This window comes from Haliaeetus leucocephalus, unplaced genomic scaffold (genome assembly GCF_000737465.1).
Source record: "Haliaeetus leucocephalus isolate CR32 unplaced genomic scaffold, Haliaeetus_leucocephalus-4.0 Scaffold1014, whole genome shotgun sequence".
Taxonomy (NCBI): domain Eukaryota; kingdom Metazoa; phylum Chordata; class Aves; order Accipitriformes; family Accipitridae; genus Haliaeetus; species Haliaeetus leucocephalus.
The window spans coordinates 84789-101191 of NW_010973450.1; the positions used below are offsets into that span (position 1 = coordinate 84789).

General features: G+C 41.5%; 4 protein-coding genes across 6 annotated transcripts in view; 2 read left to right on the plus strand and 2 right to left on the minus strand.

The window, feature by feature from the left end:
* The window catches only part of HLTF (helicase-like transcription factor), a 26588-nt gene extending 26223 nt beyond the window's left edge, over positions 1-365 (minus strand). The window contains exon 1 of the mRNA XM_010584988.1: positions 193-365. Coding sequence (XP_010583290.1) covers positions 193-365 — 173 coding nt within the window. The remainder of the gene's footprint in view (positions 1-192) is intronic.
* A 10659-nt stretch (positions 366-11024) lies between these two features.
* On the plus strand, positions 11025-14992 carry LOC104842506 (tubulin alpha-3 chain). Its single transcript, XM_010584886.1, has 5 exons — positions 11025-11070; positions 11842-12064; positions 12576-12724; positions 13646-14326; positions 14563-14992. The coding sequence occupies exons 2-5, from the start codon at positions 11944-11946 to the stop codon at positions 14866-14868; spliced, it is 1257 nt and encodes a 418-aa protein (XP_010583188.1). The 5' UTR covers positions 11025-11070; positions 11842-11943; the 3' UTR covers positions 14869-14992.
* Positions 14993-15933: 941 nt separating this feature from the next.
* The window catches only part of CP (ceruloplasmin (ferroxidase)), a 39140-nt gene continuing 38670 nt past the window's right edge, over positions 15934-16403 (minus strand). Inside the window, exon 19 of the mRNA XM_010584891.1 lies at positions 15934-15944. The gene's annotated coding sequence lies outside the window, so the exon portion shown is untranslated. The remainder of the gene's footprint in view (positions 15945-16403) is intronic.
* Positions 15997-16403, plus strand: part of HPS3 (Hermansky-Pudlak syndrome 3) — a 29521-nt gene continuing 29114 nt past the window's right edge. For all 3 annotated transcript variants that reach the window (XR_775458.1, XM_010584887.1, XM_010584888.1), the window contains exon 1: positions 15997-16292. Coding sequence is in view for 2 of the 3 variants with exons in the window: in XM_010584887.1 (XP_010583189.1) it covers positions 16070-16292 (223 nt within the window). In the remaining variant the exon portion in view is untranslated. The remainder of the gene's footprint in view (positions 16293-16403) is intronic.

Here is a 16403-nt window from a genome sequence, read left to right on the forward strand (position 1 = left end):
CAGCACAGGCGCGGCACGGCGCCCGCCGCCGCCGCCACCCCCGTCTCACTTGGGCAGCCCCCAGGACATGGCGGCAGCAGGGTTCCCGCGGCCCGCAAAGCCCCGCGAGCGCTGCCCCCGCCGCCGCTCCCCGGCCGTGCGCCCGCGCTCCGGACGCCAACGGCAACCGCCAATCCCTGCCAGCGACCTCACAGACGCTGGCCAATGAAGACGCTACGGACAGGAAGGCGACGCTGCTTTCCCGTCGTCCCCCCCGCCGCGCCGCCCGCCAGCGGCGCGGTCAGCCCGCGCGACCCGTGCCGCAGAAGGCAGGCAGCCGTCCCTCCGGGCCTCCCGGCCCTACCGACACACCGCGTAAGCTTCATCGGACACGGGGGAGTGTCAAAACGATCCGTTCGCGGCGGTGGAGAACAAGTGCAATTAACCGTAGGTTACAGAGAAGGGAACATTCACGAGTTTGCAAAGATGCCAGGAGACTGGGAGAGGACGCAAAGGGCAAAGCAGGGGTTTATCAGAATGGGATTTTCTGAAAGTTTATCTTGTAATGAGAATGCGATTTAGAAAGTAGCCTGCCTCATACACTGACCAAGATGAAAGCATCTGGTACACTACCTTATGCAGAAAACAGTACGTTGTTGTGAGTCGTCGATGTATCTGTGTGTGAACACGTCAATCGTTGCCACAATCAGTGACCTTTAGAAGCATTTATACCCTTGCAGGATAAAGCCTTTTGAAAAATACTTTCATGTCACTTAGGTGAAACCACTCTGAAGTTTCCTGCAGCTTCTCCCAAAAACTGTAACCAAATGAGCTGTAATTTAAGTCAAATAGATATTTGCTGTAACCAACAACAGATGAGGAAAATAGAATTTTTCTTCTTCACTGGCCTACTGTTAAAAAAAAAAAAAAAAAGAGAGGGGGGGGGTTTTAAAAGCTTCCTTTGCCAAAAACTGAATACTTTCACCCACTGCTCCAGCGTGCTGTTCCATCCCATTAAATAATTGAAATACTTCACAAAGTCACTGAGGCAGCCACTGCTATCCATTGAAAGAAATGTTCTGTCAAAAAGGGATTTATGCAGCAGTCTTCCTGGATTAACCAGGATGCTAGATGAAAGAAAGCTACATAGTTTTATCTAAAGATGCAGGTTAATGTAAAAAACCCAACCAAATAAAAACCCACAACAACAACAAAAAGGAAACCAAATCCCAGCTTTTCAATTATGTATCCTTAAAACTTTGCCGACAACTTCTGTATAAAGATTATCATCAGGGAAAACTATCCCAGAATTAAAATCTAATGTATCCAATGTATAAATTTGTTGGCTTATAATAGATTTGCCAGACTAACTTTGTCAGAGGCTAAAACAGTAAAAGAAAAACCAGATTGTTAGATTGATTTTTGACAGAATTTTCTTCTATGTGAATACATAATTTCTCCTCTTTAGATTCATACCGATACTGCCATGGTCCTAGATAGTTTTAAGACTAACTTACTCCATCTTTAGAAGCCAATTTTAACTTCAGTCTACAGAGATCTTTCAAACTGAAGTGTAGGTTTCTAGGCAAGACCCTTTTTTTCATTAAATTACTGACACATTCTCAGAGATTCAGTGGTTCAAGATGGAGTTTAAAATCTGTCCGTGTACCTGTTTTGGTCAGTGCAAATTCACTAAAATAAAACTTATATTACAGCTTTTACAATTAAAGCTATATAGTTACAAGGAAAACTATAATAAGATAGGATTCTAGGTAACTATTTATTAGACTTTTTTTTTTTTGAGAAAAAAAGATTGATAGAACATTCTCCCATAAGGACCTGCACATCTGTCAAAACCAAAAGTGACAGAGTTAATTTACAGTAATTTTCCAACAGAAGCTCTTCTGCAAACTGGACTGGTTCCCACTTGCTTCCTAACTCTTAAGCAATGCATGTGGCAGACTGAAGGGAATCCTACTCTCAGGCAAGCCAGGAGACCTGGGAAGCAGAGCCTAAAACTGAGCTTCCAACATCCACAGTTCCATGAAAACCTATGTAATGAACGGGTTAACTTTGTTCATGAAATCGAGAAGGGTGAAGAGACATATTGAGAGTTAACATATGCCTTGTGTAAATAACAAAAACTTGCTTAAGTGATGCGTGAAGGTCACGGGTCACAGGAGGAAAGCAATGGCTATAACTTACTAGATAAGGGGGGAGGAAAGCAATGGCTATAACTTACTAGATAAGGAGAGGAAGGACAACAGCTGCAATTAACAAAGACTGTATTTCTCCACATCAAAAGACATTCTACATCAAAGGATACTCATCCTTGAGAAAATTTACCGAATCTACATAGTAACAGACCTGCACAAATGAGGAAAGAAGAAGCAGGACAAGGCGGAGACTTACAAGAAAGGGGGTACATGAAATGTATATAAGGAGTGTAACGGTAACATAAAGTTGCGGGCCTGTGGCGGAGCATTGCCTCCCCGGCCGCCCAGCGCTGTTTTGCTCTCTTATCGCTTGCTAATAAATTCGATTTTTTTTATTCAATACAAATTGGCTCCTCCAATTTGTCACGAGCGTTTATAACAACCTACAACAGATAATGCCTTGCAGTCAGAAATGCTAAGGCTTGCACAGTTCACTGCTCTCTCCCTTTCACATACAACTTTGATATTTAAGATTGCTACACATTTGAAGAGGAACAATGTTAAATATCAAAAGCCTTTCAGAAACAAATACTTTTCTTCATTCATTTATACTGTTCATTATCCCCATACTGTTTCCTTATACTTCCCCCCTACCACATAATTTTTCTTCTTGCATACAAAGCTTGCAAGATTTTTGTTATCTTCTCTTGAATCTACCAGAAACACAGTCATCTATAAAATAACAGCATATTCCAGTCTGGTTATTTTCCAATGTGATATGATCAATAAGGCTGAGACCACAAAGATCAGCACACACCATATCCTATAAAAGGTTAGGCTTATGTCCTGTCTGTGTTTTCAAAAGGGCTGTATTTTCTGCATCAGGAGCTCAGTATCTACAGACAAAATATCCGGCAATGATGGAATATCAAGTCCTTTCAGAATTTTTTAAAGGACATTTTTAAATCATAATTTCTCTTGAAGAATACATGAAAGGCTGAATACACAGTCCCTCTCAGAGGCTCTATACTACAGCTAATATTTTTGAGAACTTACTTTCTCAGGCTCATTTCTTAAAGTGAAATAGTGGTCTACAGTGATGCCTCCTCTCATTTCTCCCTTTGCTGACGCTAAACATTTTTTCTGTTGTTACCATAGGATGGCAATGCTGCATAGGCCTATTTTTTTTTTCCTCATCTGTGCCACAGTCATTGCTGTATGTGTAGGATAACTGCCTTTTCATAAAGATTTATGTCCACAAAGAGTCAAGCTGAAAAATCTTCCTGAGCTCACATGACCTATCAGGCTAGAATGGTTAAGATGTACAAGAAATTCTATAACTAAGGAGTATATAAACATGTATAAAAGGATAATAAGAAGAGCTGAACATAATCAAGTTAGTCAGTGGTAAATGGATAATTTTATAGTTTAAGTGTAAATGCTATCTTGGCATGTATCTGCATAACTCTTTCCAGCAGAGTACAATTAATGGCCCCACAGAATTTTTGCCAGTAAAGGAGAGAAAATAGCTTTGTACACAATTCTAAACACCAAAGTTCATGAGAATTAAGTTTGATCAGCTTTAGTTAGACAGTGATAAGGAATAAAAAACATGCATTACAAGAGGCCTAAAAGAGCTTGGCTTACTTAATGTACTAAGACAAAGTCTGAGAAACAGAGTATGATTAATTTTTATACACATATCAACAGAGCAAACCACTGAGAGAGGAAGTAGATTATATAACCTAACCAAAATTGTTCACACAAGCACAAATGGTTGTAGCTACTCATACGTACATTTAGACCAGAAATAAATAGAAAAAGATACTAACATGAATAGTTCAGTTCTAGATAGCCCTTCCAGAAGGAATGAGACCAAAATAAATGGTTATCTTTGAGACCAATTTATAATAGGAATTCTGTGACATAGCTGCCTGTGTCAGTAGGGAACTTCACTCAGTAAGTCAGCATCAATGACATACCAGTAAATGGAAGAAAATTAGTAAATCCCCGTAATTTGGTACTCTCAGCAAGCCAATGGTCTGAAGATGCAGGAAGGAACATATCTGGAATCTTGAGACAGAGAGTGAAATAGATATGTGGGTCACCATGAGAGAAAAAAGTAGGCATCTTGGGAGTTTGGTGGAGCTCAAAGAGTCTAAGTCATCCTGTGGAAGTGCTTTTCTCTCCTTTGCTTACAGGAGGAGTCTAGAGCAACTGGCTCACAAATAAGTTGCTCCAGTAAGCTGTAGAAGTTATGAGTTACATGAAATGGACAAGGGCCTCTGCCCCTGCTGCGATTCAGACCAGCTTGAACTATTATCATATTGGGCAGGAATTTGAGGAGCACAGAGATTTGCCTAGCAATAATTTGACCCTAACATATTCATGCATCCCTAAGGAAAGAAAAAAATCATCTTCTTGTGAGGACTTAAAAGCAAACAAGTTAACAAGCTAATCTATTTTTATGTAATTAATAAAGGTGGCAGTGTTCTTCACGTGTTTTCCACTACACTTACCTTAGAAAAACCCAAAGCACTGCAATTGGAAACACATCAGCTCAGGTTAGGCTCATGCTTAGCATGAATTAAGCATCACTCCACTGGCTTCAATGAATTAATAGCTATTTCTTCATCTTAATTTTTTACCAGTTCATACTGTTAACAGCAGATCTGTCATTTGCTTTTCTTTAAATTTTTGGGGTTTAGGGTTTATTTTTTTGGTGGTTGGTTGGTTTAGGGGTTTTTGTTTCGGGTGGGTTTTTTTGAGAAAAATAAAAGGTAAACTGCTATATCACTTTTGGTGAAAAGAACAAGATGCAACTGATTGATGTTAGTTAGCAGATGCTTTGCTTCACAAATGTGTGGTACATTTATTCTAGGTGGAACCTCATTTGAAGTAGTCTCTACAAAGCCTGTTTTATTCTAAATCATGCTATAATTTTATACAGTTTAACAAGAGCAATACATGAAAAGCATCAGTTTTAGTCTAATTTCACTACTGTTTTAGCTACTATTCCTGGTAAAAATGAGAAAGAGGTAATCACATTGTTCTCCTTGCTTAACAGTAAAAAAAAGTATGTGGAAAAATTCATTGATGATCTTCATCATAAATATCCTAAAATCATTACAGAGTGGGGTTTTTTGTTTGTTTGGAAGTTTTGGTGGTTTTTTGTTTGTTTGGAAGTTTTGGTGGTTTTTTGTTGTTTTTTTTTTTTACGGTTTTATACTTAACACAGGAAATGCCATTAATTACTGCACAGAGTAGCTTTTTTTGCCTGCCAATTACAAGAGCATAATATAAGGAAAGGTCTAGGAATTAATAAATTAATGGAAACAATGTTAGTAATGTTAACAGTATTTTAATCACTGTAATTTCTACTCTAAGAGGGAATATGTTTTAAAAAAATGTAAGTTAATACTGTACTGTATCATCTTGATGCAGCTGAGAAAAAAATGGCAATAGCAATTTTCTTATAAAGAATTCTACGCTACAAAGGAATAGATAACAAGTATTAGATCTTAAGGGTCATTAATTATTTGTTAGTATAGCCTATACTGTAAGAAAATTTGATGAATCAACAAGAGGTACCGATTAATGGAACTCCACAGTGCTATCAGATCTACTTGAATTTTATAGCCTAACAAGAAAGGTGTATAACCTCCTCATTGCAAACCAGTGTAACCTTCAAAACTGCTTGCTTTAGTAATTGCATTTGTGGCTTCTTCTTTACTAGATATGCTAGTTTATAGTGTTTTTATACTGTCTTCCTATTGGTAAATTCTCTAGATTTCTAATATTTACTAGTGAATTATAATAATTCTTGAAATCTCTCTACCAATTAAGGCATATTCTATTTGTGAGTAGTTCTACGTTTCTCCAAACAAGACACTCAGCATTTGAATCACAGTAAATAGTTTTCATAAGGAAGAAGGGCCCAAGCAGCATCTTGCCTAAAGTTATGTTAAAATGTATTAGACATATTGATGAAAACTTAAGAATGATATAAGTGTTGTCACTAGCTAGGAAGTCACTGGAAAAAATGACACCCCAGGAATGATGGCATGCTAAAAATAATGTCATGACCACTTTTGCCCTCTCCAATTTTAATCCCTATCCCATCTTGGCCTGTACCCAAAGTCCCATTTTACTGCAGGAGACTAAACAATAGGCCTTTATTATTGGCTCCAAATGACTGGCTGATTGTTTACGCCAATATAGGAATAATTTACAGACACAACAGTAAGAAAACAAAAATGTATAAATAGAACTTCTAAAAAAATGTGAAAGGACTTGCAAGAGGAAATGGATGGGCAAGGAAAAAAGAAAAAAGAAAAAAATCTTAGCTGAAAGATCTGAAGACCCTCAGTATGTTTAGAGACCCAATATAAGAAGGACATAAAATTATATTCTAATATAAAGTCTGACAACTTTTACTACTCCCGTGTATTTCAGGATTCAAGCAGACAAACACACATACAATTCAGATGCAAATGCACACTGAGCACATCTCTATCAGATGCAAGTTGCACAAGGAAAACAGGAACGCTGAAGTTAAGGGCACTGTCACTTTTAGAAACTTATACATATTGCCTTGGTATATTTCAGTTACATTAAGACAACGTTGTCTAAAGAAAACTAAAGGTATCATCCTTCAAAGCTGGTTTTCTTCCTTGCATGTACAGAGGGGCCAGTCCAAAAAGGACCACCTTTGAAGTATTATCTGTCATTTATACTGAAAACCACCATCATTTAAAGTCACCTCCATAACTTCTTCAGAAAAGCTATTCACAGAAAGATCTGTAAGATGATACTTGATTGTTTTCAAATAATCAATGCAATTTTATAAAGATGATATATTTTGATATTAATATATTGAAAGTAAAGAAACCTTAATTTTAGTATGTTATTCATAAAAAGAAAACCCCAAAGATAAAAAGGATAAATTGTTCACAAGCAAATATGTCACCCCCATCTTTTTTTGATTTCCAAACTAAATAGAGGATTGCATTCAGCTCAAGGGTCGTTTCAAGAGTTCCCAGCACTGTAGGCAACATACCATCTTCTCTGTATCCCTTCCAGAAAAAGGAAAGGGATGGAGCAGGGACAAAAAGCAGCAGTGATGAGCCTAGGAGACTCAGGCTAGCTGCTCTGAAGAAAAGATGATTCAAAGGAAAGATGCAAATGCTGTTTCTGCTGAGTGGTGCCATCTTTGTGTCGCAAAGGGCTTCTGCCCAACATCTGATTCTTCCCAGTCTTGTTTTCCAGGCTTTATATGAGCAAAGCTAGGACTTTGTGCAGGAAAGTGCCTACACTTACACCTGGCCCTTCTAATGCAGTGTTTATGTAAAATGATTCAAGCACAGATTTTTTTCACTCTCAATAGAAATTTTACCAACTTTTGTACTGCAAAATGGAGTTACAACTCACACAGTAAAAAGCAATGATTATGTGGATGTAAATCAGCATAAAGAACTGGACACAATAAAGTATCTGGCACCTTTAAAAATGAGCACAATAAATAAAATTTTTTAAAAAGCCCAAATGGGCCCATTTTCAAATTACTTTGGTGTTTCTAAAACTGTATCTTAAACAGACTCCCTAGTCACACTGCTAAAGATAAGCTTCAGGATGTTTGAAGCACACCACCACTCAAAAGAATTACATTCTCTTTTATCATGGCAATCTTCATTAAAAGCCTACGACTTTCATAATCAAGCTGTACACCTATCTCTTAAAACTCTCCTGTCCTGGGCTTTAAATTAACTCCAACTTTAAGGCCAAAGTCATATTTCAACCATAAACTAGGTCATCTTTAGTACATAATTTATTTGTCTTTGCAAGCCTTTTCTATGCAGCAGGCTTGAAAGGAAGTACGTCAGCCTTTGGTATCTCTCACTTTAAATATAACCTCACCACTAACACCAGTCTCAACTTAGGACATGATCATATGGGTGTGAGTGTTATCTTATTTCCTCACTCCTAGTCCTCTATGTATTAAAGAGCTTATCAATAAACCGGCCTAACCCACAATGCTACCACAGATATAGACATACATTTATTTAAATTATGTACAAAATATCGTGTGTAGATGAAAGCAAGTCATGCCATAGACCTCCTTCAGCTCAATATTCCATAGCAGTATTGATCCTATAAAACTAACAGAAATTTAAAATGGTAAGAATCCTATTGTTACATTCTTGAGTACAAGTGGGAAAATTCTTTTTAGTAAGAATATGGCCATATTTGCATCAGTTCCCAGGTATAAACTGCTTTTATAAAAAGGCTTGTTAAAAAAAATAAATATCAAAACGATAGCAGGAACCAGGCGTTAATCTCAGTTTTAAACTGCTCCCTCAGATGTAGCTTTAAATGCAAGTGGTTGTAAATTATGTAAAACCTCATAAAAAATTGCATAAAACTTGGACTGGAACAACTGAAATCTCACAGAAAAATACTCTAGCTTAAATCATTAAAAAAAAAAACAACAAAAACCAACAAAACCCCAAACAAAACCCAACAACAAAACACTATTGAGTTTTGTAGTTTCTTTTGAAAGGTTTTATTTTCTTCTAGAACCACAGATACATAGCTTATATTTTGCAGAGAAACAGAACTTAACTACCTCCAGTAACCTGAAATCACACCTTGTGGGCAGACCCCTGAAACAGAGAATGTCTTTTGCTCAGCTCAGCATTTTTTAAATACAGAGCAAGGATACAATTTACCAGAATTGAATGTGAATAGCTTGACATTTATAGCAACACATTCAATTTCTTTTCCCATTTCAACTTTCAGGCAGCTCCCTCAACAAAGTTAAGTTTTTTCTTCAACTTTCATTCACTCTGTCAGAAAGATAATAATCTAGACTGAATATTTCTATTGTACAAGGCTGTTATTAAGCTATGCCCAAGTTTAAAAAGAAAGTCTTGACAGAAAAAAAAAAGGATTATTTGATTGCAATGCCTTCCTGTCCAATCTTGATTGGAAGTACATTAAAATAAATGAAGACTTCTAGCTAGATATCTTTCTGTGATATTTCTGTTGGCCTGTTAGGCAGAACTAACATTACAGAAGAATAATCTTCTCCGCTGCTAGTAAAAAAATTCATAGAGCACTTCCTGCATTTCGTGGACCAGTTTGATCTCCTCTAGCCTCATGTACCCACCAGGAAAAACCTCCACGCAAGAATGCTACACGGGGAGCCTTACAGGGGATGTGCTGACCACTGGAAAAGAATTAAGTTTTGACAGAAAGGAGAGGGAGAAAGAGGAAAGAAGGGGAGAAAGAACAGGCTGCCCAGAGAGGTTGTGGATGCCCTATCCCTGGAAGCATTCAAGGCCAGGTCTGATGGGGCTCTGAGCAACCTGGTCTAGTGGAAGGCGTCCCTGCCCAGGGCAGGGGGTTGGAACTAGGTGATCTTTAAGGTCCCTTCCAACCCAAACCATTCTGTGATTCTATGAAGAGGAAAGAAAGGGCTGAAAGAGGAAAGAAAGGGCTGAAAGAGGAAAGAAAGGGCTGAAAGAGGAAAGAAAGGGCTGAAAGAGGAAAGAAAGCGAGGAAAAAACCCAACTGTGGCGTGGCTGCTACTCCAGAAAGCAACCCAGCGTACTCACTTCAGCTCCGGACATCCAGCTTCACCTATCCACCGGGCAGTCTTTTTCTGTTGACAGGGATTTCCAGGCCCTCGGAGGTCTCCTCTCCCCGGCCGGAGCTGCACGCAGGCACTCCTGCCGTTGCCCTGACCGGCAGCAGCCGTCTCGCGGCCTGGAGAATGGCCATTGCAGCTGCGCGCCCCAGTCAAGCCAGAGCTTCGCAGCCGTCCGCAACTCCAGCTTCTGGCCCGAACAACCCCCGGAGCCGGTGCGAGCACAGCTGCCGGCGGCGAGCCCGCCCTAGACCTTCACCACAGCCCTGAGAGCAGCCCCAGCCCACCCCGAGGCGCCTCCCACGCTACAGTTTACCGCCTCGAGCCGACACCCCCACGCCCAGTGCGGCTCAAGCCCCACCCTGTGGATACGCGACAGCTCGCGCGCTTTTAGGAGAGCATGTGGCAATCATCGCTCCACGTGGGGAGAAGAGCGCCCTCGGCTAATCAGCGGTCTCCGTTCACCTCTAGACCGCCCAGGTAACAGCCAATGGGGAGCCGACACGCGAGGGCGAGGGGCTCGAGGCGGTTGGCCGTCGGCAGTTGGAGCTGTGCGACAGGTGGCAGTGGATGTGGTGTGGTGCGGCGCGGCGCGGCCGGAGTTCCTCAGCTTTGCAAGACATCATGGTGGGGAAGGGAATCCTCGGGGCTGGGGAGGGGAAGGGTACTTGGGAGTGCTTCTGCTGCGGCAGTCTGGGGAGTTTGGACGGCATGCGCTGCGGCAGGACTTGGAGGCAGCCTCTCCGTGGAGTCCCCGCGGTAGCAGTAAGGCAGATGGACTGGGGAGAAGGAGAGAAATTGGTGCAGGAGTTAATAGTTCAAGGGAGGCGAGGCACAGAAACTGGCCGCTTGCTAGTAAGACGAGACGTGTAGAAAAGCGACGGACGTCTGTCAGTAGCGGGCGCCTTCCGCGCGGAGGGGTGAGGGGCGGGCTGAAACCTGACCCAGGCGGGAAAGCACGGCGGCAACCAACCGCATCGCTCCGCCGTTGCTGGGCCGTCTCGCCGAGCCAAGCCGCAGAGGCTTGCGCGTAGCCAATCAGAGGAGAGGAGTGTGGCCGGCAGCCAACGGCACCGCGTGCTCTTGAGAGGGCAGTGGTGAAGGGGCGGGGTGGGCTGTTGTTGCGGGGATTGTTTCTGGCCGGCTGGAAGCGCGGCATGGCGGTAATGCGACGGGGGATGGGGAACGGTGAGGCGGCGTGAAAGCTTCGGGAACTTTGTGCCAACCGAATGGGAGTGGAAGTAAGCACAGAGTTAGTCTCCAAAAGACTTCTGACAGAACCACGGGGTGAGAATCAAAACGTGCAGTCAAGGATACAAGTTTTGATGAAGCCATCAAGAAAACAGGAAAGAGCAGCCCAGATGCCCTACTTTTAATTCACTACCTCTGCTTTTTCCTAGATACACTGTAACAGTAAGCTAGAAAAATGGCTTATTTCCGTCTGGGGTGTAAGACAAAATGGAGGTCTTGAGAGATTAAACATACATGGTACAGTTGCTTAGAATCAAAGGAGCTGGATAAAAGTGGGCGGATGACATTTGATGGGGACTCACAGATGATTTCACAGAGGAACTCAAATATGTATGAATTGCCAGGGACAATGTACTAAGTGGTCCTGTGCAGGAAAGATTCTTGCAGCAGTTATCCAGTATGCGATTTGGCAACAAATCAAGGAAATTTAGGGATATTATGTAAAGAAGTCTTCCAAAACTAAAGGAAGGTGAAAAAGAGACTAGGCAGAATATTAAAGATACGATATACATGCAGCATGGTAAGGGATGATGAATCTGTATTCACCCTCTATGTTCATAGAGACTATATTGTCTTTAAGATCTTCCAATATTCTCAAAGTCAGCCCAAGTCAACTAAGGTGAGTAGAGTCTTGTCAGCAGCAGACAATTTGATCAGTTGAATTGTCACTCGAGCAACCAGGGAATACTGCAGCAGAGAAAGATCATGGAAAGATACAACCCGCAGATAGGTAGTTATTATAAGAATAAAATCTAGAAGACAGGTAGCTCCATATCTCATTGTCATTGTACTGTTTTTAATTTGCAGCGTGAATGCATATCCATCCACGTTGGTCAGGCTGGTGTTCAGATTGGTAATGCTTGTTGGGAATTGTATTGTCTTGAACATGGGATCCAGCCTGATGGCCAAATGCCTAGCGATAAAACTATTGGAGGTGGAGATGATTCATTTAATACCTTCTTCAGTGAGACAGGAGCTGGTAAACATGTTCCCAGAGCAGTGTTTGTGGACCTAGAGCCAACTGTAGTTGGTATGTACCCAACATTAAAGATCTTCAGTGTAAAAGTGCAGATTCCCTATGGCGTTTTTTGTTTGTTCAGAACACTATATATTTTAAAAGATGTGTGTCTGGATGCTGTTTTGACATTTGAGGTTATTATTTGAAAGAAATGAAATAATGGTCTACAAGTAACAACATTTGGAAAACAATAGAACTTTTTTAGTCTGGATAATCTTTCTAGGCTGCTGCACTGCATCCAGAGTTCTGTTAAATTGCTATCCGCAGTCTTGTCTATACCTGTAATGTTGTTTTCTGAGTGACCTCTGTGTTCTCAGGTACAAATACTGCTTTGTGAGTGCCTGATGTTTTCCCCTAAACAAAGGGGCTGAAGTTGTGCCAACTTTTTAGGCTAGTCAGACAAGCTGTGTATAGTCGGGGATGCTGTCTACACTCTTTTGACATGTGCACTTAGTGTGTAGTCACTAGGCAGCACACACAGAACTGATCAAATTTATGTTGTGGTATTTTGTTTTTTTTGTAGATGAAGTACGTACAGGCACATACAGGCAGTTATTCCATCCTGAGCAGCTCATTACTGGGAAAGAAGATGCAGCCAATAATTATGCCAGAGGCCATTATACCATTGGAAAAGAGATTGTTGATCTAGTGCTAGACCGCATTCGCAAACTGGTGAGAATTCATGCTGCAAGTCAGTATTTAAAATAATTGATACAGCTCTATAGCTATCTATAACGATAGTTTGCTATGTTTTTTCCCTAAGAATTTTGTGCATAGTTGATTGCTTAAAACGGAACAAAACAAAACAAAACTTTTATCTCCTTGCCGTCCCCGTCCCCGGTTAAATAAAAATTCAGTCAGTAAAACTTAAAATTTTTTAGGCTCTGAAATATTATTTCAAAGTATTTTAAGGATACCTCAAACATATTATGAAAGCCTTAAACAAGTGTAACAACCTTTGTTACACTTTTTTGTTTGTTTGTTATTTTCATTTTGAATCATGCCATTATGTGTCATGCAAAATATTGCTAGTACCGTGAACATCAGGTTATGGCTGAATGCTTAGCAATTTTAATTACTTCTCTAGTTTTTTTAATCATGACGTTGCATTGTGAGATATTCACGTAGGATGATATGATTCAAAGTGAAATAGTGATTGTCTACTTAAAATTACAAAAATAAAAAACCCCCTTGTTTTCAACATCTGGTTGATACTTGCTGAAAGCTAGTATGGGAACATAAACAGATCCTAAAGCTGTAACCCAGCTGTAGTTTATAGTAACTTGTCACAGTGGTGCACAGCTGCTCTTGCTTACAGTGGTATTAAAATGGCATCAGAGACAATAGAGAAACTTTTAAGTATTAAAATACTCTATTCAGAAAAAGTTATGCAGAGGCACTGGTACTTTTGAGTAAAAGACATGCAAGAAAAAAGGAAGACAACCTTTCAAGAATGCTGTTTTTTTATTGTAACAGTCTAAACCTAACAAACTTAAGAAAGAAATGCTTTTGAATAATTATTTTAATACTGCTTTCTCCAAAATCATCAATAACTTTTTTTTTTTCTCCCACTTTTTTTCCACCCCATTATAGGCTGATCTGTGCACAGGGCTGCAAGGTTTCCTTATCTTTCATAGTTTTGGAGGAGGCACTGGTTCAGGGTTTGCATCTCTGCTCATGGAAAGGCTCTCTGTTGACTACGGCAAAAAATCTAAACTGGAGTTTGCGATATATCCAGCACCACAAGTTTCCACTGCTGTAGTGGAACCTTACAACTCAATTCTAACTACCCATACAACATTAGAGCATTCAGACTGTGCCTTCATGGTCGATAATGAAGCCATTTACGATATATGTCGTCGTAACCTTGACATTGAACGTCCTACTTACACCAATTTAAACCGATTAATTGGGCAAATTGTTTCATCCATCACAGCCTCACTGCGTTTTGATGGAGCCCTCAACGTAGATCTGACAGAATTTCAAACTAACCTTGTTCCATACCCACGAATCCATTTCCCCCTGGTAACATACGCCCCTGTCATCTCCGCTGAAAAAGCGTATCATGAGCAGTTGTCTGTGGCTGAAATTACCAATGCTTGTTTTGAACCAGCCAACCAGATGGTAAAATGCGACCCTCGCCATGGCAAATACATGGCCTGCTGTATGTTATATAGAGGTGATGTTGTTCCCAAAGACGTCAATGCAGCGATTGCTACTATCAAGACTAAACGTACCATTCAGTTTGTGGATTGGTGCCCAACTGGATTCAAGGTACTTACATAGCTTTTTAAGTGGTTGATGTTTGAAATACTAGGAATTGTATAGTATTCAGAGGTAACAGTCATTCTACAACGTTGTAATGTCCCTGTTAAATCTTTTGATGAAGAAGTGCAGAATAACTGTAAGCTATTCATTTGTTCGTAACCATGGTGATTTTTGATTGTTATGAGAAATCAGTCTTTAAGCATTAGCACTCATGAGGAAAGTTTTCATTTGTTTTCTTGAAGGTGGGCATTAACTACCAGCCTCCAACTGTGGTGCCAGGTGGTGACCTTGCCAAGGTCCAGCGGGCTGTGTGTATGCTAAGTAATACAACGGCTATTGCTGAAGCATGGGCTCGCCTCGACCACAAATTTGATCTCATGTATGCTAAGCGTGCCTTTGTACATTGGTATGTTGGCGAAGGAATGGAGGAAGGAGAATTTTCTGAAGCCCGGGAAGATCTGGCTGCCCTTGAGAAAGATTATGAAGAAGTTGGTGTAGACTCAGTAGAAGCAGAGGCTGAAGAAGGAGACGAATATTTAGAAAACTGAAGTCTAGAAAAATTTATTGGGGGAAAAAAAAGAATTGCAGAACCCTGTTCACTTGTTTGATTGTTTTCAAATAAAGTTTTAAAGGTCCTACCTTCTGTTTTTTTCTTCTTTGCTATTTATTTATGTGTATTTGTGTGCACTTTCCTGTGATCCCAACATGTTCTGAGACATACTCTTTTTGATTTTTGGTTTCTCACAAGCAGGAAACTGCTTCTGCTTCAGGTTGTTACAGTACTAACATCACTGTTAATATTCCAAGCCTGTCTGCACAATACAAAGGAACCTAATCTTTCCTGAAGGTGTTTTCCCAGTAAGGCTGGCTTTGCAGAAGACTTATTAAAATCTCCAGGGTTAGTTAACTGTGTGATACTGTACTTAAGTAATTTACCTGACTAGTTATGGCAGATGCTGTTACCTTTTTGAACAGAACTAGCACTTATTATCAGATTACTTGCTAACAACATAAAACTTGCTACTTAAAAAAAAAAAAAAAAAAAAGAGGGGGGTGACATATGCAGAGGAAAAAGCAAAATTTTCCAACCAGCACACACCCCTTTTGATTCAGATAAAAGGAAGATAAAAGAGCAGATCTGTTAGCTGCTTTAAAAGAGCATTGTAATTTTTTACATTCCTACCTTGGCCCATTAAAAAAAACAATGTCCTTTAACAGTATGTTCTGATTAATATAGCTTTATAGACACTTGGAAGCAGTTAAATTGTAGGACACTCGGCTCGGGTAAAAACTGGCTGACCTGCTACCTTAAATTGTTTTAGTCCTGAATCCTGGTAAAGGAGAAAAAGCTTTAGTGTTTGTTTTTGGGTTTTTTTTTTTGCAGGTTTGGTTTTGGTTTTTTCCTTCCCCACGCGTTTTACCAAACCTGGAGAAAGGGCTACGTGTGCTAACGATAGCCAGAAGCGAATTATTTTCAGAAGTGCTTGTGACCAGTAGCTGTGGAGCGTGCAGTTGACGGAGTTCTGAAGAAAAACTCGCTGCATTTCGAACCCAAAACGCCTTCCTTTTTGCCTCCGGGAGGCCGCAGCCTAGCGCGCCGCCGCCGTCGTTGCTGCTGCTGGCGCTGCTCCTGCTGCTGCGGGCGGCGGCGCCGGCCCCGAGCCGCCCCGCGGAAGTGGCGGTGGGGGAGCGCGGCCCCCGGAGGCCGGCGGTCTGTCTGCGCGGCCGTGGCGGAGGTCTTCGGGGACCATGGTGCAGCTTTACAACTTGCACCCCTTCGGGTCGCAGCGGGTGGTGCCCTGCAAGCAAGAGCCGGCGCACTTCTGCTGCGGCCGCGATGTGCTGTTCGTGGCCAGCGCGGCGGCCAGCTGCGGGGTCGAGGTGTTCGCGGTGCGCGACCGGGGCCGCTGCGAGCCCCTGGGCTCCTTCGCCACGCTGGGTCCCGTGCTGCGCATGGCGCACAGCCAGGCAGGTCAGTCTCGTCCGCTGCTGGGCCCGGGAGCGCCGGCTCGCGTGCGGGGAGAGGCCTGCGGGCCCCCACGGCTCTGCGCTGGGGCGGGGTGGGCGACAGGACGCCGGGCCG